General features: G+C 40.2%; 3 protein-coding genes across 3 annotated transcripts in view; 1 reads left to right on the forward strand and 2 right to left on the reverse strand.

Annotated features, from left to right (window-relative positions):
* LOC145466786 (kelch-like protein 25) overlaps positions 1-5,885 on the reverse strand; it is a 7,021-nt gene extending 1,136 nt beyond the window's left edge. Inside the window, exons 1-5 of the mRNA XM_081450499.1 lie at positions 5,417-5,885; positions 3,283-3,572; positions 1,501-1,922; positions 900-1,052; positions 1-150 (exon numbers count right to left, since the gene is read on the reverse strand). The exon at positions 1-150 is cut by the window's left edge and continues 1,136 nt beyond it. Of these exons, the coding sequence (XP_081306625.1) occupies positions 1-150; positions 900-1,052; positions 1,501-1,922; positions 3,283-3,572; positions 5,417-5,788 (1,387 nt within the window). The 5' untranslated portion in view covers positions 5,789-5,885. The remainder of the gene's footprint in view (positions 151-899; positions 1,053-1,500; positions 1,923-3,282; positions 3,573-5,416) is intronic.
* Positions 5,886-6,750: 865 nt separating this feature from the next.
* On the reverse strand, positions 6,751-10,007 carry LOC145466775 (glutamate receptor ionotropic, kainate 2-like). Its single transcript, XM_081450487.1, has one exon. The coding sequence runs from the start codon at positions 9,914-9,916 to the stop codon at positions 7,073-7,075; it is 2,844 nt and encodes a 947-aa protein (XP_081306613.1). The 5' UTR covers positions 9,917-10,007; the 3' UTR covers positions 6,751-7,072.
* Positions 10,008-13,074: 3,067 nt separating this feature from the next.
* LOC145466814 (dual specificity protein phosphatase 22-like) lies at positions 13,075-20,422 on the forward strand. Its single transcript, XM_081450524.1, has 8 exons — positions 13,075-13,243; positions 15,859-15,892; positions 16,628-16,710; positions 17,102-17,151; positions 17,807-17,851; positions 18,101-18,130; positions 18,567-18,738; positions 19,348-20,422. The coding sequence occupies exons 1-8, from the start codon at positions 13,223-13,225 to the stop codon at positions 19,579-19,581; spliced, it is 669 nt and encodes a 222-aa protein (XP_081306650.1). The 5' UTR covers positions 13,075-13,222; the 3' UTR covers positions 19,582-20,422.
* The last annotated feature ends 210 nt before the right edge of the window (positions 20,423-20,632 follow it).

Genomic DNA, 20,632 nt, shown 5'->3' on the forward strand with positions numbered 1-20,632 from the left:
CGCATGCGCCTAGCAGAAAGCGTGGTAAGTTCATGGGCTTCAAGGTAGTCCACTTTTCTTGTTTTGTGTCAAAGCGTTCTGTGCACGCTAAGGCTCCTTCTGGACTGTGGCCTCCAATAACGTATAATTTGCCGGACAGGAACGCCACACCTGAGAACGAGAGGTGAGGTGTGGTGCGTTACAAAGTCCATTAAATTCAATTTACAACTAATATATCAAGTTCAGCTTTGGTTTAAGAACAATTCCATAATCTCTTCACCTTCAATCACCTCACGACTTCAGGTAGAAAACGATATTATGGTTTCGTTTCCTCATTTCACTTGAAGATGAACTGCGAAACGCTTTACTAGACGCTATGTGTGGTACAATGAAGGTTTGTCCACGCGCGCCAAATCATGGGGACGTCTTCTCGTAATGCAAAGGTCTTAAGTCATTTCCTCTATAAGGGAAACGTGGTTTTTGTCAGAAGATGACGCAATGTGCATCTTTCCATTGATAAAAGCATTATGAACTCACCGAGAACTTCAGTTTGTGGTTAAAAAGAAATTTAAGTTCCACTGATGTTGGAAATTAAAAGGAGATAAAGGCAAAAGGTTAAGACTGCATACGAGCGATGTAGCCAATTAGGCCGGCGCTTTTCTCCGGTTTCTATGGCATAAAGCAACCAGGAGTATTTTTTTACTCTCCCTCAGATGGGATTCTAGTCCATCGCAGGGTTACCCCCAGCATTAAATTTGCCGGTACCCATTTGCACACCTGGCTGGAGAGAGGCATTCACTGTGAGAGTTAAGTATCTTACCCAAGAACACAAAACAATGTCTTCGGCCAGGGCTCGAACCTAGACCGCTTGATCTGCATGGTCGAGGGTGCTAACTAGTAGAACTGTATTAAATACTTACCAGGGCATCTCCTGCCGGTACTCATGTCAGGTAGGTCCATCCACTCGTGTGTCTCTAAATCAAATTTACAGGCTCCTTCTCCTCTCTGCCTTCCTCCCACCACGAAGATGCAGTCCTTTCCTGCACACACGCCAGAGTCATGGACATTAACACCTACACAGAATAGTGTCAGAATAGTCAGGCAAGTCACTTTGGCCGGAAAGGTAAAGGAAAAAAATGGAAATCTAACAAGCCAGAGATAAGTAGTCCGCTCAATTCAAAGTACAGGCCGACTTTTGGTTTTGAATCTTTTTACGACAACACTGTAAAGGTACATGAGAATTAGCGTGCTAAAGTGTAAACTATCGTTCTAAGATACATCATTTTCAAGGTCTCTTTTCTCCCTCATCGACTACAACTCTCATGCAAAGGCCGGACTCGCAAGAGAATTCTGCCAGTTTACATTTTAAAATAATATTTCCTAGATCTTGACAATAACATTGTGTAGAAAAAAGCTTACTCAAACAAAAACAAGACGCGGCTTAGTTCAGCTATATATTCTCCGAGTTATCAGATGGACTTCAGGGTAATGAGTATATTAATACGTAGGATTCTTTCCTACCTTCTCCAACTTCAGTCCAACAAAGCTCCAATACACTAAACTTGTCGACTTTGATATTTGACACACAATAAAGATCCTGACCCACTACAACTGCACAGCGGGTTTCCCTCAGACTCTCCACAGGCCCTGTCGGTGACATCTCGGGACACCGAACGCATGCGCACTTGACGTTATCGAATCGCTCCACGAGGTTAGTTCTGCAGCTGATGACGTAGATAACGTCTTGCGGTTTCCTCGCAAAGTCTGATTTAGGCGCTCGTGCACTTTCTCCAGAAACAGCCTGTTTTTCCAAAGCATCTCTTACTCGCTCGACGCAAATGTTGTATTTCTCGCACAGATTTGGTATGATTTCTTTTGTGAGGTACTTTGACGGGATCTGCTCAAAACGGACTTCCTTGAACACACCTTCTGCTTTGCTTTCTCTGCGTGGTTCAGTTTAAAAAGAAAAAATCCTTTGTTATGCATGCGTTGATTTTCCATGCATATGCTTTCCAGTTTGTTACATTCTTACCCTCCCACTCCCAAGAAGTGACATAAGGTACAAGATATCATTACCTACTCATTTGGATATGGTAGCTCCACGATCGAGCAGGCGAGATGAACCAACCCGTGAGCTGAGGAGGGGGGGGGGGGGGAGGGGGGGTCTAAGGGAGGGTCTTGTCACGAAGTCACGATAGTAAATTTTCGATTTCACGAATCACTAAGGTCACGGAAAAAATCTTATCATAATGCAGTGAAATTCAGCTACGAACTCAACTTTAGACATTCACGATTTATTTCTTATCTATTCACGATTCACAGCCAAGGACTTTTGCATTTCACGCCTCACGGAATACATTTCAATCACGATTCACGGAACAGATTTTTTTTTTTTTATCAAATCAGGATTCACAGAGCACAAAAAAAAAAAAACCGGATCACGGCGTCACGAAATTACCCTTGGCCCCCCCCTCTGAGCTGTGAATAGCTATTCAACCAGGCAAGTTGAGCTATTTTGCCCGCTCGGGATTACCCGCTGTCTTCCGCAAGAAATGGTATTGTGTCTGTTGGTTATGCCATATAAAAAAGTCTTCATTGACCAAACTTTCCTTTTTTACGAGTTTACCTGCATGTTTATGGACCTGGACTGCTCTGGGTCCATAAACACACAAAAAAAGAATTTGGCGAATATTCAGCAATCTTTACCGAACAAACTTGGTCAATAACTGAAAGTACATTGCATGGGTCACTTGGTGTGACATTTGAACACCAAAAAGACCTCGGAGAGATGTGCAGACGTCTGGAAGGCTACCTGCTTCTATTTCAGAATGGATTTACAGCCCCTGTAACTTGCGCATCATTTTTCACTTAAACCGTTAAAGTCATGTAGAAGAACACACGAGTTAAACCTTATGTGTTGTTTAGGAAAATCAAACACTAAAAATACCAAAAGTATATTGATTAATTTTGTTGGAGAGTTGCTTTTCAGGTTTTGAACACTGACTTCTTGACCATATCTATGAGTTCATTGATGTTTGTTGGTATTGGTAATTTATGAAATTCCTCATAAAAATACTTTGTAGTGGTAAATCATATCTGGTCTTGTGGTTCGTAGCTTTGTTTTTGCACGGCCAGTGATCGGCACGTGAGCATTAGGGGAGAATAATACCCTGGAAGCAGCCAATCAGAACCTTCGTTACATCGCCTACAAACACCAGTCATATATTAATAATGGTATTATTAACGAAGTTTTTTTTTTTTTTCAAAATACGTATAACCAACAGTTTCAGAATCTCTCCTTACCGTCCACTTGTGTCCTGCCTAAACCACCTGTACACTGCTTCGTACACAGTCTCCTCGCGTTTGACTCGCAGATTTTCGCTTCTGATAACTTCAATAAGGTGTTCAGCGGACATCGCCAGAAAGTCAGGCTCTTTGACCAAACTCTTGAAATTCCAGTCTACGAAACGATCGATTTTAGCTTTGAAATTTCTCTGCTTTAGTTTGTGTGCAAGGCTTTGAAACCTCAGACAGTTAGAAGCGTGAAGGTTTGAGAGGATAAATTCCTGAAGCTCGTCAACAATTGCTTCTATCTGCAAGAAATTAACGCACTATGATGTTGAAGGTCTTAATAGTATTCAGGGGTACCAAAAAGGTGCGATTCGATAAAGTTTAATAAAGTTAGGGAGATATTTTTCTAGTTACGTAATCTGTCAGGCGTTCCAGCTATGTAGCGCGAGCGAGGAATTTAGTTTTTGGCGTGAAAATTTGGACACTTTTTAAGCCCCGAAAACAAGCGCTCAATGTTTAAGTGCGAACTTAATATTCTACTTATAAAACCTCCTTTTTATTTGCCTCAGGGATTACGCCATTTTGCTAATGCAAATATTTCCTAGTTCCATTCCCTTGTGGGGGCAAGAAGTGATCACTCGGCCAAAAATGGCCTCATTAATTCATTAAACAGGTCAAATTTTGCCCCCCGCAGGGGACTGGAGCTAGCATTAGCAAAATGGTGCAATCACTACCATTAACCATGACATTCTAGCTTTATCGGGTCAGTGACTTAATATCGCAGACTATTAGGATGGCAGTCGCGTCGTCCGTTTGGCTAATTGCGAATTTGGGTGCTATAATTAACATTTTTCACTGAAGTATATATTCACCGAGGTGGAGGTGAAAATATTTACCTCACCAGTTGGCGGCTTAATATATATCCACCGCTTTCACCACGGTAAAAGATGAGGTGTATATAGCACACAAGCTGAATACCTGGCTGACCAAGAAAGTATTTTATTCATTACATTAAACCGACAAATTCTCGGAAATTTCATGCTCTCTGCTTTGAGATGAACAGCAATTTGCTAAAATGACCTCCGAGTTGACCAATCAAAATGCACGAAAAGCACTATTTACGTGTGTGGTATACACTAATGGCCGATATTTTACGATAGCTCAGCAAATCAGATTAGAGCAGCACTTGCATTAGCATACTAATGACTATGATTATTCATTCAGTCGGTGAAATAGATGGATTGGCCTATATGACTTTTATTATGGTTTTGAGTAATATGTTAGAGGACCTCAGTGGTTACCATCATAGGTTTACTAAATTAATAGAACCACTGACAGATGTACCAGCTTTTCGAAATATAAGGACAAAACTGCATCATAATATTGACAAGAGAGAGAGTCAGTCGAATAGCTTAATAAAGACACCCGTTGCCATCAGTCATATTTTGATATCAGATGCGATTTTGAAAATCAAGTTTTGTAATGAAATTCGCCCAAGAGCATGGTTACTTATAGGAAGTCTGAAAGTGCAATCAAAGAAAAATATTTAGAACGAAATGGAGGCGTCTAAAGATGCTGTGAAACAAATCCGAGTGAATTTTCTTCATCACGTTATTAAATTATGTTCAGCCCCTCTTTAGCGTCCAAGAAAGTGAAAAAAGTCGCATTAAAGGAGAAATAAATAGTCATAATTATATCCTCACTATTTTTTCTGTCGGCTATTCGCTTAACCAAAAATTGCATTGTATAATTATTTAAACACGAGGTAATAACACAAAGTAATTAAAAGCAATTTCCTATTTTTTTTTTTTTTTTCAGTCTGAAACAAGCCGGTCTCCGTCGAACGATAGGGTTTGAATAAATCACGAACAAACTGACAAGCAATATATTTTAGCGTAACGCAAATATTGAAGCAGGAAAAAAGATTGTTTTTGGAATTGCCCTGAACATATTTTCTGCTTAATTTTTAGCTCGGTATAGAAACGAAATATGAATCTAACAGATTGTCCCTGCTGCTGCACATAACAGATTGTCTCTACTAGCGTACTGATAACAGCCATGATCGGAGGTAATATATTCGTGAAAAAAAAAATATCTTACAGATCCTAAAAATAATGCTTTGAATTGAGGAAAAATTGTTGCAAACCTGCAAGAGCGAGGCCAGCGATAGTAAGTCTTCACAGTCTTCTTGATTGATGGACAGCTTTCCAGAATAGAAATAATCCAAAATCGTGCGCAACGCGTCTCCTCGAAAATTGCTCGGTAAGTTGACCTCTTGGTGGCGTGAGCCGGCGTTTTCCGAAACAAAAATGTTTCGAAAATACGGCGAATTACCCGCGAGAACTAACCGGTGGGCTGAAAAACTTACATTGCCTACTGTCAAAGTGACATCGCAGAGTTCCATATTTGATCTCATATTGTGAAAACAATCGAATATGGCGACAAAATGAGACGAATTGGAGTTATGGTTAATCTGTTTACAAGGCGAGAACGAGCTGTTTTGCTTTGAACTGGCCATTTCTTTAACTTCAGATGAAGATTAAGATTTAGATTCGCAATGTTCTTTCGTGCGCCCGGTCGCAAATGCTAGGCTTTATGGTAATTCTTTCTCCATATTCGCCATGGCTTCATCAATATGCACCGTGAATTAAGACGCTGATGTTTCTGGGAGGATTGCTTATCTTTTCAGCTGCGGGATTTGACGTGTATTTTAAAAAGAAGTCCTTGATTTATTGATGTGTCACGAAAAAGACCAATCAAATTGAGCTGGATCCCCATTTTAGACAACTTCTGTGCAAATAAAACACCTCAAATGAATCAAAGTGCTTTATGCATTGTGGTAGATAAGATAGATTTAGTGTACGATTGACGCTTTGTCGTGCTGGAAAAGCGCATTATTCTGTTTACACGGCACAAGAGTCGACTGGATTAAATTAAAGTTTGTTTTGAGTAGCTATAGCACCAGTGGCGAATTCAATTGGCTCAACTTACTTCGCTCTGTCGACTGTTCACTGTCCAATCAATTTACAGCTTTATGTTAGTTCGGCAATTTATATCAGGTTTTGCAATTTTGGATCATTTCAGTCTCAATTGATATACCGTACCTTGCATTTTCTGATCTCTCCAACTGTGGAACAACTAAAAAGCTCATTGAGACGCTTTGTGGAATTAATCAAGATATTGTTGACAGGTTGTGTCGAGCAACATGTCTTTCAAGCAAACACTAATAAAAACTGTATTTGTTCCCTGTGGTTACAAAGGTACAGTGCAGTTGCAATGTTTTCAGCTGCTCTCTATATTCATAAATAATTGCTTTACTTTCTGTACTTTGTTTCGATATGCTAAACTGCTTTCTCTAAAATTAAGAGTTTTAAGTTCTATTCTGAATGTGGACAGCTTCAATTTAATTCTCAAGGGCAGAATCAATTGACTGGGGATGTCTTCTACACAATGACGTCATTTCATTTCAATTTACAAAGTCAAACCCTGGATGTACATGATGTAGGACCTTCACAAAAGTAATCCGGATGCTTAATCGATGCTTAAGGTTGAAACTCAACACAATACGCGAGACTCGCCAAACAAATTTATTTCTGGTAGTGATCTAGAAAATTTTACAATTCCTCGTTTAGTCTTTAAGATGTTACAACTGACACATCATTCGTTATAAGATATTTTCCACTTTCAAATAACAGCGTATTACAATAAAATAACGGTTGTACCTTGGCGGTAGTGTGTTTTTTGGGTTATATCTTTAAGGTTGAAATCAATTATTTCTTCCTGTTCTTGTTTAATGTCACTTTTAATTAAAACTCTCTAGACTTTCTAATTCCAACTCCACCTCCGGGTTCATCTCCGACGACACTGTTCTCCGGCGTCGTTGTCGCGCTAAAAATGCCATGAATCGTCCCATGTCGTTTGGTGTCAAGCCACTGATTAACCGTGGCATTTCAGGGACGTCATCTCGATGTCTCCAGTCATGCCACGTGCTGCCGCGTCTAGCATCCAACGAGTTCCAAGCCGTTCTGGGTGCATCGGGATCGTCCTCTTTTGTAGTTAAACACGAAGCTACACAGCATTCGATGAGAAGCACGATGAAGCTGATTCCAACTCCGACGCAGACAATGATAAACACACCCACCATGTCTGCCAGCCCCAGCTGGATTCCACGGTCATCGCTGACGTGCTCTTCTTCACAATGCCTCTGTGAATGGAACCACTTTTGTTCAAGGCTGTCCATGTATCCCTCGTGGCCCAGCTCTAGGATAGCTTGACTAAGCTGTTTAGTGTACGGGGAATCTTTGGGTAATCCAATGCCGTAACCCATCTCGCCAAACAAGCTGCCGATGGTCGTCAGAGTGCCGCACTCGACGGTGTGAGTCGTATGTTCCAGGACAACGGAGTCCCCTATGAAGGCAAAGTTGCCTTGTTTGACCCTTTTGATCCCCACTTGACTATTCTTGAGAAGAGTGTGATGGTACTTCATGTACCGCCACATGGTGACAAAGCTAGGGATGGAAGACGTTTCGAAGAACGACTGTGGCTGACTGTTGGCGACAGTACCGTAGGGAATCGAGGTCTGTCCTGCCAGATCTTCAATGCTGTTTATTGGAGAAGAAAGCCTTTTAATTGTGAGAAACGCAGCTAAGTTTGCGGTATACGTTGAAATGATGATCAAAATTGCGAACCACCAAACAGCTAGGGTGATTCTTCCAGAAGCCGACACTGGATGCAAGCTGTCCGCGCTTTGTCCAACGTAGTGCACAAGAGATGACCACAGTGACTTAGTCAGGCGAAGGGTGTGTCTCCTCTTCTGATGTTCCCGTGGTGCGTTATAATGAGCAATCTGAACGCATCTACCATAAAATCCAAACGGACTGAATGTGCCGAAGAACCACAGCAGAACTCCGATCAGAAAAGTGGTCACTGCTATCGTCAGCCACAAGTCGACCTTAAAAGGCTTGAAAAACGCGAAGAAATCCACTTCATCATTGACAGACCTGACGAGAGCTGTTAGTCCGAGATGCATGAACGGCTGGGTGAAGTCAATGACTTTTTGTCGTTCTGAGCTGATTGTAAACGACGCAACAGCCATGTCCGCCCTTTCTTCGATAATCTCTTTAACCATGCCGTTCCATTCTTTGGTAAGTGCATCTTGGGAGCCATAGTTACCGTCTGGTACCAGATAGACTTCGTAAGAAAATTTCAGCTTTTCTTGAAGTTTCTCAAGTAGATCAATGCAGTAACCCATTAGTACGAGTTTGTCTGGTTTTATGGACGAAGACTGCTTGGTTATAAAAGGTGTTTCTTCAATAGTGACAATAGTAAAAGTTTGGTTTTCCATAGACACTGATGTGTCACTAGGAATAGAAGTTTTCTCAGATGGCCACATTATTTCCTTTTTCTCCTCCATGACCAGCCCGTTAATGGAATCCCATTTACCTACTTTCTCTAATCCAGATCGGCGCAGATTTACAATGTCAAATGTCGCGCTGAGCGGAGAACGATTGGTATCGAAGACTATGGTATCCATCACGCCGGAGGTATTAACTTTTGTGATATAATCTAACAGCGTTTCTCCAATTTTGCTAAATGCAGTCGAGCCGTTTTTAAGCACACCAAACTCTAAACCCTCAGTGATTGTCACGTTGTAGCCATCTTGAATCATGTTATGAATTGCTGTTGCCAGGACCAACACTGAGTCAAATGTATGGCCCACAGTGGCGTCTTTTTCCAGGGGTGCTGCCTCATATCCTTTCTTTTTCCACGTGTTTTCAAAGTTTTGATATTCTGTACCTCCACCAAAAGAATGCCTAATGCCCACAATACCTTGGAGATACTCTGGTATGGGCTGTCCCTGTTCATAAAGACCGTCGAAAGCAAATGCACCATTGGTGACAAGCCAAACCCATCCTTCAACCATTCCAAGATCGCTAGCTTGCCGAAGAATGGTACGAATGCTTCCAGCCATGCAGTTCAGAACAACTATCCTGGCTCCTCGACTTCTAATGTGGAGCAGCTGTGTCATGGCATTAATCTTGGATACGATTCTAAATTCCTGAAAACTTTCCACGGCTACCAGCGTCCATCCCTTGTGAGAAGCAATGTCTTTGAACACGACTAAACCGTTCAGACCAAAATCACTCCTTGATGTCAACACCGCTATGCGCGTCCAGTTAAAATGCGACACAAAATCTGCCAGGGCACGGTTTTCAGTCGCATCGCTGCTGCTCATGCGTACTAAGTAACTGTAGGAGTCAGCAGAGAAGTCAAATGAAGGATCCGTAGCGTAAGGAGCTATTTGTGGAATGTGAAAGCCGGCGCATAGCGCATGCGTGGCCTTTACGGAAGATGAGGTTGTAGGTCCAACTATTGCAACAGCTCCACCGCGAATCTGCCAATAAGCTGCATCGATATTGGAGAATGCATCGGTCCAGTCAGTTTTGTTTATCAAAGGGACGAGAACGGTGTTCGGCAACAACGTTGCATCATTGTTAACATATTCCAAGCCAAGATTGAAGGCCGAAAGTTCATTTGAGTTAAGTTCGTCGCAGAGTATTCCGCCAATTTTAACGTAATTAACACTAGCTGATTGCAGAGGATACAATAGAAGAGTTAGGACAAGTAGAGGTCGTTGGTTTGCCATTGAAAAACTAAACTGTCCATTTCTGGTTCAAATGCCGAGCTCTTTAGAGTTGACGCGAAATCGTCGTCACAATCGCCAGCCTTTCCGAGCACGCGCGTATATCAGTTGTAACGAGAATCAGTTTTCAGAGTTATTTTCGTTCTAATCGTATTTATAACAAAATTCTCTATCGTGATTGGATCTCCGTGTGCCTATTTGTCACGTAATCAGCAAATGATCACGTGAGTGTCCAATTGTAGATATCCAATTACAACTTGTGGTGACTGGATAATTTCGCTTCCGGTTAGTTACGTCAGCTTGAGCGCAGAAAATAAAAAAAAAACTCAATAGCTTGCAAATTCGTTTACATTTTAGATGTTTTTTCTTTGTGTTTCACAACGGCAAAATAAAAAAAGTACAAGCAAAGACAAAATAAGAGAAAAACCGAAAAACAAGAGCAAAAGAAGGAGAAAAACTAACTGCGGGTCGCTTTGTTTGATCTTACCGAAGTGTGCTGGAAGTGTAAATTGCGCACGCGCTGATAGGGTAACTTCCAATATATATCGGGTGCACTTCCGGTCTCTTTAAATGGTAAAGGAAGCGCGGTTTTTCATTAAATCCAGCCTTTTTCGACGCGTTTCGATTAAAGCCAGCGTTGGAAACATAGCTATGCATTCATTTTTCGAAATCATGCTTTTTACGGAAAATTGCGAATTTTTCAATATTTTGAAATTCTCTCAAAATCTGACCTTTTAGAAGTGAAACAAAATCTACGCATAGCGTAATGAGGATTAAATTTAAAATATTAAATCAATGAAACAAATCCTGACAAAGTAATTTGCCCGGGAGCCTTTGCATTTTTTCAGTATTAGTCACATGACCAATGGCGTGGCCTGATGACGTCATCACTGGTGTTGCTGATCATGAAAAAGTTAAAACACATGAAATAACTCTGAACTAGCTGAAAATGATGAGGTTATATGAGAATAAGTTTTCCTTAGCAACGGCTTGAAAAGATCAGTTAATGGGCCCTTAATGGCTTCCTTCTAAATATTTGCGCGCTTGTCCGATTTTGAAATTACTTGTGCGATTACTCCCTGAATAGACCAATTTCGATATACTAAAATTCAGTCCAAACAGGAGCCATAATCGGGGACGGAGACCGTAAGCGCGCGCCATTTCTAGTATTGGGGCTGTCCTCATGATATGGGACAATAATTCTATTTTTAGAACAAATTGCGCCATCGCCTGAGGCACACGCGCGTACATGCTGCGAGGATTTTTGCGGATGTCGCGCGGGGGAAATGGCGTCCGAAATTCCCGAAATTTTTTATGTTTTTCGCCCACAACTCAACGCGTTTACGTCTGTTGGAATTTTGCTTAAGTGTTTTCGTCGTAAGCTGCTCCAGTTTGAGTGAAGTAAGACAGTGTCGAATTTAGGTATGTTCCGCTTTAAGCTTAGATATATATCGCTGACCAAGTTGTGTTCCGACGGATGCTTCTTTTACATGAGCTGTTTATTACTCCACTTTAAATTTCACATATGTTGAAGATTAATAACTTTTCCATTACACAGCAAAAAACTAGGTCGATATATTTAGATATAGCAGAGCTTCAGGACTTCATAGTTTCCTAGCTCCTCTTGCCACACGCTTGCGAGAATTTGCCAGTCTATCGCGACCGAAAAGTAAAACAAAATAATTGCTAGTTTGAGTTTCGCCTGAATTATAAGCAATGCTTGATGTTTCATCAAGGCCCAATAACTTTACGTCCGTAGATACTGCTCAGTTTTATTCGTGTAAAACTCCAGTAAATTCTCTGTTGTCGATGAATGAGAGCGCCCGCCGATGCGTGTTTTTGTACAGTCAGTAAACATGACAAATTGTACTTCCGCCGCACTTTCGTGTGAAAACGTACATCGAACTCAAACAATAACTCTATAGTTTTTAAATATGTTTAAGATTGATAAATGTTTGAGAACATATTAAAAGCTAAGCTGAAAATATGCGAATAAAGCAGAAATAATCAGCAAAGTTACGATGACGCTTTCTTTAATCAACTTTGAATAACGATTTCGATTTTGTTGATCGAGTTTAAAATATCAAAACTCTTGTTTATTTTCATTTTCGTAGTGTAAAACTTCACTATGCTTATGTTGAAGAAACACACATGATGTTAGTAGCCTTTTCTGCGTTCGTGAAATCTGTTGCAGCAACTCAGCAGAAAAGATAACGAAAGAAATCTTTGTCAAGATTTGTTGACAATTGAAAACAACAAGCAGAAACAATAAGAAACCATCAAAACAGGTTTTGGTTATGATTAACCATTGTCTGAGAAACTCACAAATTAACTCGATACCAGAGTAGAGAGTTTTCTTGCTATATTCTTAAGTCAGAACAAACTCAAAAACATACGCGTAAGCTTACAACTAGCGCGAGCAGATCTTATTATTCATTCCCAGCGCGAGATTGAAGTCTTGTTTTCGACCCTGAAAAACCCACCTTTTCCGTTGGCTCAGAGCATAAAACTACATATAAGCGCCCTGGTTCGTATTCCCTGCCATCGCTGTGAAAGATACGCAAGAGAATCTCTCAACTCTCACCATTTGATCATGCAATGTGACAACATCCACGCGAGAACCCCTGACATGTGCGTGGATCCGCGCGGATATATGACGTCAGGATGGCGCAATTTGTTCTAAAAATAGAAAAATTGTCCCATATCATAGGTGCGCGCGGATCCCAAGACTTACGGTCTCCGTCCCCGTCTAAAACAATAGACCTAAACACGAGGCTCCGGGGAATAAACCCCACAAACTCCCGCGGGGCTGCAGTTATTCCCCGGAGCCTCGTGCTGATGTCTTTTGTCTCAGGCTGAATTTTAAGATATCGAAATTGGTCTATTGTACTCTACTCGGTTCAATTCTTACTACTAATTCGCTGTCAGCAGTCTCCAACACCGCCGGCTTCCATAATTTATCGCAGCCTAGGGCGAGCGCGGTTCGTAAAGGTTGTTTTTGAGCTTTTTCAGTTATGGCGAACTGGTCTTTAAGAGACGGTAAAATATGTAGTGGAATAATAAAATTAGCAGTTGGGGAAAGTTGGGCTTGAGAGTTATTGTTTTTCTTAAGCCAGACTGAATGTCTAATATTAGTTCGAAGTACAGCGATATCTCGAATAGCGATGCTTCAAGCTCGCAGTGACTGATGGGAATGCTCCACAGGACGCGGAGGGCTGGTGTTAAAAGAACTTATGGCGGAAATTTGGTTGTCTGATCTCTAGCACTTGGTAATATTTTGTTTTTCTGGCCTTGATCTGCGATCAAAACATGGGGAATGGGATGAACAAGGTAGAGTTTATTGTATTTGTTGATACTGTTTTGAACTTATGTGGCTACATAGCTCAAACAGATCCTGAAATAGTCATGACAGCGTGTCTTGCGAAACTTCGTATCTTGAATTGCTGTGCAAAGCTTTTCTTCTCTGTCACTTGAATAATTCCTCATTTAAAGCATGAGTCGTAATCACACGTACAATTCTGCCTAAATTCTTGTCTTTCAAGGGCTTAAAATTAGATCTCATGGAATTAGCTTAAAGTACTTAAATCCCGGGCTTAACAAATATTTTTGCTTAGACACTTGAGGAAATTGAACTTGTGAATTTGGATTGCCTATCTTGTGTTTAATTAAGCTATGTGCTTGGTTCAGGATCTCCTCTGAAAGTTGGTGAATACTGTCAGTTTCAGTCTACGCAAATTCGAGGTTATCAGTAATCCAATAGGTGACTGTTATTAAATTGCAATTTTTGATTGCTTTGTAGTTTGCTGCATCAATCGACCACCACATGCCAGTCTGTTACTCTGGCAGCCTTCAAACGACAGCTAAGATAACGAGCACCTTCCAGAAACAAATCTAATTACTTTGCAGAATAATATCTAGATGCCTCTTCCCCAATTTTGTTGCTGTTAGGGCTCACGATCAAACATTCGCCTTTTTGGGGGGAAGGGGGGGGGGGGGGGAGGCTAAAATGGATTATTGATATGGGTTATTAATTGGATTAGATTCTGGTCAGCAACCTGGATGACCGTCAGTGCAATCCTTTTTCTTATAAGAACCTGAATTTTGAGATTGGAAATACAACATTCTTGATTTTCAGTTGATTTTGCATCCGAAAATTCTTAAAAATATACTTCTCAAGTTCTCTAATTTTATTTAAAGGCAAGGTGCTGCAGAATTAAATCACTCTAAAAGCATTAAAATTGCATCTGTACATATTAATGTATGGGCACCTTGAAACACATTCAGGAATCCAGAATCTACAAATCAGAAACAAGTTCTTCAAATATGTAAGAATTATGTTGCATAGTTTTTTGCATGTAAATTAATAAAGAGGCCGAAAAGGACCTCAAACTTCACCTCATTTGAAACAAAGATTGCCCTCCCCCTCCCCCTGTCAAAATTTCTGCAATGGCTATTTCCAGTGAGGGCTATGGTTATGAGAATCTTATTGACTTAAGGTGATTCCTCAGTATTGCATTGCGCATCCCTACTGCGCATGATTTTCGCGTCATTAGCTCACGCACGTGAGAGCGTGTGCGCACTAAATGTAAGAGATTTCCCTTAAACTAAGCTTGATAGCAAAATAGATGCTCCTTGTCTCGTAAACAAGTACGGTGACCCCCACTTTTTATTTCATAATTTCAATGAGAACAATATCCTCAATAACTGAGAAAAAAATTAGCAGAAATCTATGGCTACTTTTTTGGCAAATAAAATAAATACTACAGAGGAGACATAAAGGGCCCAACAACACATGTCCAAATTATGCTTCCTTAAAAGGATAAAAAAAATGCAGGGTATTTGAAGACATCTTTTCTGGGATGTAGATGAATAAACAATCAAAGAAAGTCAAACTCTGTGTGCTATAATACGTTGCATTGAAGAATGATCGAGCTTATTTGTTGCGCACAGATATAACCAAAAGTCACCTAAATAACCATATTCGTCAGCATTGTGGCGTGAAAACAAGCACGGTGACCCCCTCTTTTTATTACGTTTTCAATGTCTCCTTGTCCTGTAACAACAGCATACCAAGTTTCATCGGAAATCTATGGTGGGTTCTTTTACTAGGGAATCACCTTAACTAACATGCATCATAATTTGATACTAAGAACCCTGAGAGCAGCTAAAGTACACTTGCTGGTAATTGCCATTTTGTTTATAAGTGAACCGCAATTTGTCTGAGGTAAAATTTGACCTTCATGTTTAGTAGATGCTGAACAAGTTAGAAACTATCATAGAGAACAGTGTCTCAGTCAGTGGCAGTCAGCTGTACCTTGATATTTGCACCTCTCACTTTCAATATCCAAAGCTAGAAGGTTACATGTAACTTGGCTCATCTAAAGAAGTTTTTTTTTTCCAACAGATACGAGGTTAATTCCAGAACACCAGTATTTTCACATTGATACTGTTACAGATCACCACTAGATATTCCTGTCCACCATCATATCAAAATGATTTAAGAAAATTGTATTGCCCACTAACTTCCATCTGCTCCTCACTTACAAACAGATCAGGCTGCAGCATGTCATTAAAAGATGATTACTCAAGAGATTGCTGGAAACTCATCGCATGCAAACATTGCTTTGATGTCAATGTTGTGACAAAAGCTTCTTCAGTTGCTACTGTGCCACTCATTTGTCTTCTCAGGGCAATGTGTTCCAGACAAAATCTGCACAAGGGCCAGGTTGAACAAAGGATGGGTAATTCTATCCAACCCAAAAAATCACTTACCCTGACTGGATAATGATTTACCTAATGGATAGCATTATCCACCTTTTGAACAACAAGCCATCTTTTTCCTATATTAAATTTTGTTTATTGGACATTGCTGAAGTGAATTATTTCTGTTGTCATTCTCAATATATATAATCTAATTGTTGTTTGTTTCTTGATAAAAATTGCAGGTTCTCCCGGGGCTTTACTTAGGGAATTTCAGAGGTACGCATTGAATATGATATTAAATAAGACAGAGTTCAACCTCCATTACGCAGTGCTCCACTTGATTATGAAGCACGCCTGAATCACTGTTATTGTTAGAACTAGGATACCATCAGTGCACCTCTCACGATTCAGGAGAATGTACTTGTGACGTTTTTTTTTTTTTTTTTTTAAATGTGGCTAAATGTAATTTAGACGAAATTTGACTCAAGCCAATGCTGGTCAGTGGTCTTTCAGAGTGACCTTACACCGTGGGGTCTCACATGGGTTTTTGCAGGGCTTATATGCTTTGCTTGCCAGCTGTGTAAGAACATGTAGTTTGCTTTGAGTGTCATTCGTGCTTGTAGCCTGCTTTTGCTCCCTGGCCTCCCTCCCTTTTGCTGGTGATAATAATTACACGTGGTGGTAAATATATCGGTTGCCACTCTCAGGATTGCCATGGACACTTGTGTACTCTGCTCAAGGCTAATATCTTACCCAGCTTCACTGACACCTTTCCAGCAAGCTCATCAATTGGCAATGAGTTTAACTGGTGGTCATAATGTACATGTATGTACTGCCAGCTGAGAGTTGTTTTGATCACATTTTCCAACCTGATGTATTAATTTACTTCTAAAATGAGGAGAAAAGACATTGCACTTTGAACAACTAATTTTCTCTGCATGAATGATCATGCTTGTTACTGACAGTAATTAATTTATATACACAGTTTTTATTATTTTATTTGTTTTTCAGATGCCAAAGACATGGATCAATTGACAAAGAATAACATTACACACATCCTAGCTATTCATGACAATGCTCAACCAGTACTAGAGGTATGTCATGCACAAGTATCTTTGTAAACACACACTGACCCACATTTTCTATAATCTTGGGAACTACATTTTAAGATATCCCAGGATAAAAATTTTTTGAAAGACCTCTATGGGAGTTGGGAAAAGGGAGGTTGAGGGGTAGGATTCCTAAGGTGGGCAGGCAGGAGTTGGGAAAATTTGGGAAAATTTTGCAGCACTCTGCAGTATGTTTCTAAAGAAAAAGCACTGTAAAGACATGGGAGCTACAAGGGAAGGAATAGAAACTGGGTATAAAAGGTATTAGAATTATTATATTAAAAAAAAAATGATGATGGTAATAAATGTCTTGAATTTATTTGAAGCACATACATGTAAAATAACCTCAAAAATGTTTCTTTTTTTGTTCTTGCAGCACCTAGAGTACAAATGCATTCATGCTGCTGATTCTCCTGACCAAGAGATGTAAGCATGGGCTTGCTTAAATAAGGTTACCAGTTTTAGTAATGAAAAAATGGCAGCAAATGGGCTTGTAACAAGGAGTTATGAACCTTTGGCTTTAAGATTGCAGGTCTGAAGAAGGTGAGCAGAGGCCACCAAAAATTCAGAAAAAAAAAAAAAACAGATCGGACTACAGAATACTTAAAAATGTCCATCAGCACCGATCACAACACTGGGGGTGGTATTTGCTTGTTTTACTTGTTTTCACAACGAGTCAATTAATGATTAAAGCAAACTCAGCAATGTTAATAAAACTAACTTTAGATTTGTTAAGTAACCAGTTTGTTTACAAACGAGTGTTTACTTGATAAAACAACTCTAAATTGAAGTACCACAGCAATAATTATTATTGTGCCATTTCATAAAGTCTTTTGCTATTAATAATTTTTAAACTTTGAAGATGTGTAAAATGCTGTTTGCAGTGTTCATGATCATTCACTCACAGAGTAGAGCACTTTTAAGGGCTTTTAATTTACTGGTAACTGTTAAATGCAAACTTGATGTAGTACCACTTATCACAATCTTAAATATTACCAGTAGCATTTATTTAATAAAATAGTAAAAAAAACTTCCTTTAGAGGTACCTTTGTAAATTTAAATTCTTTCTCTTTATCCTCAGATCAGGATTTTTTCAAGAGAGCATTGATTTTATTCACAAGTGCAGGTAAATAATGTTCTTTAAGGAAATATGACCTGATTGCTTACTGAGCGCGTGTTAGTTATAACGTCTGTGAGTTGCTCTTGGATTTCACGTCTCTTGGTAAAGAAAAGTGGAAAAACTGGTCTTCCCAGGCCAGTTGTACAGAGTTTTTTTCTTTAAAAATTGAAGATGGAATATGATAGAGAGATTAGATCTGTGAAATGCAACTCTGTTCGCTATTAAGGTTGACTTTGATTTGTTTCTTTATTTCAGGCTAAATAATGGAGCATGCTTGGTTCATTGGTAAGCTTTCTCACTGTTGATTAATGACATGATATGTTCGACGTGATATGTTGCATTGAGCGATTTGGTTTTGGGGGACATGGCGAATTGCTTAAACCACAAGATACAGTGCATTGATGTCATCTTATGCCCTATAAGTCTCTGACAGGTACTGTCTTGGGTTGGGGAAAGGTCCTTAAATTACCATTGTGTTTTCCTGAAAACACGTTACTCTAACAGTACCTCCCGGCTCCCAGGAGTACCGGTGTATTAAATGGGTATCTGCAACTTTGGAATGGAGTGGGGTGTGGTGGGGGTTTGGGGGGGGGGGGGGGTTGCATTGGGCCAGCGTTGTTAGAATTGTAGCGTGGGCAGATTTTTCAGCTAGTGTTATCTGAAAAACGCGAATAGGGTTATCTGCTGCGTTTAATTCGTCAATCTTTCTTGTTCATGTAAGCATGGCTGGAGTATCTCGCTCAACAACCCTCGTTGCAGCGTACATCATGGCGGTCACTCAGCTAAACTGGAGAGATGCCATTAAAGCCATTAAGTGCTCACGTTCCATAGCCAATCCAAATTATGGATTCCAAAGGCAACTTCAAGACTTTTATAACTTACAGGCGTCAAAGGTAAATATAATCTAATAGGACAGTAATAAGAGATGTAAATCTGTCCTCTACTGCAACTTATCTCTTTGGGCTTGTACGACGCCGTAACATGCATCGGTGGAGTTTTAGATTCTTCAAGTACTTCCATAGAGCGGCTTTCATTTTAGTGCTCAAAAGATACACGATTGGCTTAAAAAACGCGCGCCACTGTTTTAATCCAGTCAGAAGTAAAACCAATCGTGACGCGCTCGCAACGTTTTCCTGCGCTTGCGTTAGCTACATGTAATTACTTCGATTTTTGATTGGTTCACTGTATTGTCTGTGTCCTTTGTGATTGCCCAGAGTGATTACTTTAGTTTATTGAAAACCACTCTAACCAGGTGGGGAGGCGGGAGGGGGTATACAAATGAGGCAGGAAAAAAAAAAAGAAAAATACTCAACTCTATGAGAACGTTTCGGCAAAGATTCGTTCTTTCGACTGGAGGAAACACGGGTTAATTAAAGGAGTTCTGTAGCAGGAAGCTGTGCCGATGAATTAATATGGCATTGTGAATAATGCCTTCAGAAAGTGCAATTCTGCAAAGATAGCTTTCACTGTGTGACATGACTGAACATTTTATCTTGCTCTAGGAACGTGAAAGACTTCAAAGAGACTTTCCAAACACGGATTTCAAGGATGAGGAGTATTTGCTAGAACTAATGGCGAATAACGAGGAGAAAGATCTTTCTGAGGAGGACGCAGTGATGAACGCTTTGTGCAGGCACACAAACAGAACTAAAATTAATTCAATTAGCAAAGAAAACCAAGAAACGTCTTATCCAAACGACGAAGAGGCAACGATAAATACGGAGCTGGAAGATTAACATTTTTTCGTACTTTATACTGTTGTCGTTTGTCTGTAGATAATCCAGTGATTTTGTTGTAACCGACAGAAATTGGCACGATCGAGTGGCCGAATCTGATTGTTTCGACTTTTTTCCTCCACTAGTTGTCGGTTTCTCTGGAGAGGGAGGGGGGGGGGGGGAGGGAGGGAGTGGTACTCCCGTAAAGTTCGGATAGGTGTATGCCGCGAAAGGTCTTAAACCCGGACTCGATTTAAGGATGAAGCAGACGCGAATTGATACCCTGTTTCAGGTCCAAACCCGAAAAATTTCACCCCGTTCAAGGAAAACCAAAAACTAAGAATGGCTTGAACGGGTCAGGTTTATTTCTTTTCTGTAAATATCCGAAGGCAAAGGTAAAAGTAATTAAAGCAAGGTAAGCATCAAGCATAAAATTTGTTCTTCGTTTAGCTGGGCATTTACGCACTGAGATTTTAGTTAATACATTTTAGGTACCTTATTTAAGGATCACACCTGAAACCCAATACCAACAGGAGCAAAAATGATACCCTATTTAAGGATTGGGAAGGTCAATCCGTATATATCCCGCGGCACATAACTATATAGCCAATATATCGGAGTATCTCCCCCCCTTCCCCCGTCCCGGGCCCGGGGACGGTTAGTCTGCTTCTAAGATGGTTTCACTAATACTTAACTGAAGCCGCTGAAATAGATTTTGAGATACAGGTATCTTAAAAAAAAGTAATGTCTGGACTGCCCCAATAGATTTATGAGGCATTTGAAAATAATTAACCTCGTTAAAATCACTTCCACGTAGAACTTGTAAAATTTGAGATTGTATTTTTGTATTAAATGCTCACGTGATGCACAAAGAAGAATGTAATGATCATAGCGAGTTGCGTGTATATTGACGTATATATTTTTTGTGCCTGCCCTCTTATTGATATTCGTTGCGTCAAGACATTGGCAAGGTACGAACCGATGTGGTTTTACTTCCGTTATCAGAAGCATTCAAATGACTGACTCGTTTTTGTTCTTTGATCCTAATGCATTAAGCTTTTACCCGCCAGGA

This window comes from Orbicella franksi, chromosome 13, assembly GCF_964199315.1.
Source record: "Orbicella franksi chromosome 13, jaOrbFran1.1, whole genome shotgun sequence".
Classification (NCBI taxonomy): Eukaryota; Metazoa; Cnidaria; class Anthozoa; order Scleractinia; family Merulinidae; genus Orbicella; species Orbicella franksi.

What these genes read in the sequence shown, in the direction of transcription:
- LOC145466775 (XM_081450487.1), bottom strand. Translation starts at nt 9,916, where the DNA reads ATGGCAAACCAACGACCTCTACTTGTCCTAACTCTTCTATTGTATCCT.
- LOC145466814 (XM_081450524.1), top strand. Translation starts at nt 13,223, where the DNA reads ATGGGGAATGGGATGAACAAG. An exon ending in GATTCTCCTGACCAAGAGAT is followed by an intron (nt 17,152 to 17,806) that starts GTAAGCATGGGC and finishes CTTTATCCTCAG; the next exon opens with ATCAGGATTTTTTCAAGAGA. An exon ending in GGAGCATGCTTGGTTCATTG is followed by an intron (nt 18,131 to 18,566) that starts GTAAGCTTTCTC and finishes TGTTCATGTAAG; the next exon opens with CATGGCTGGAGTATCTCGCT.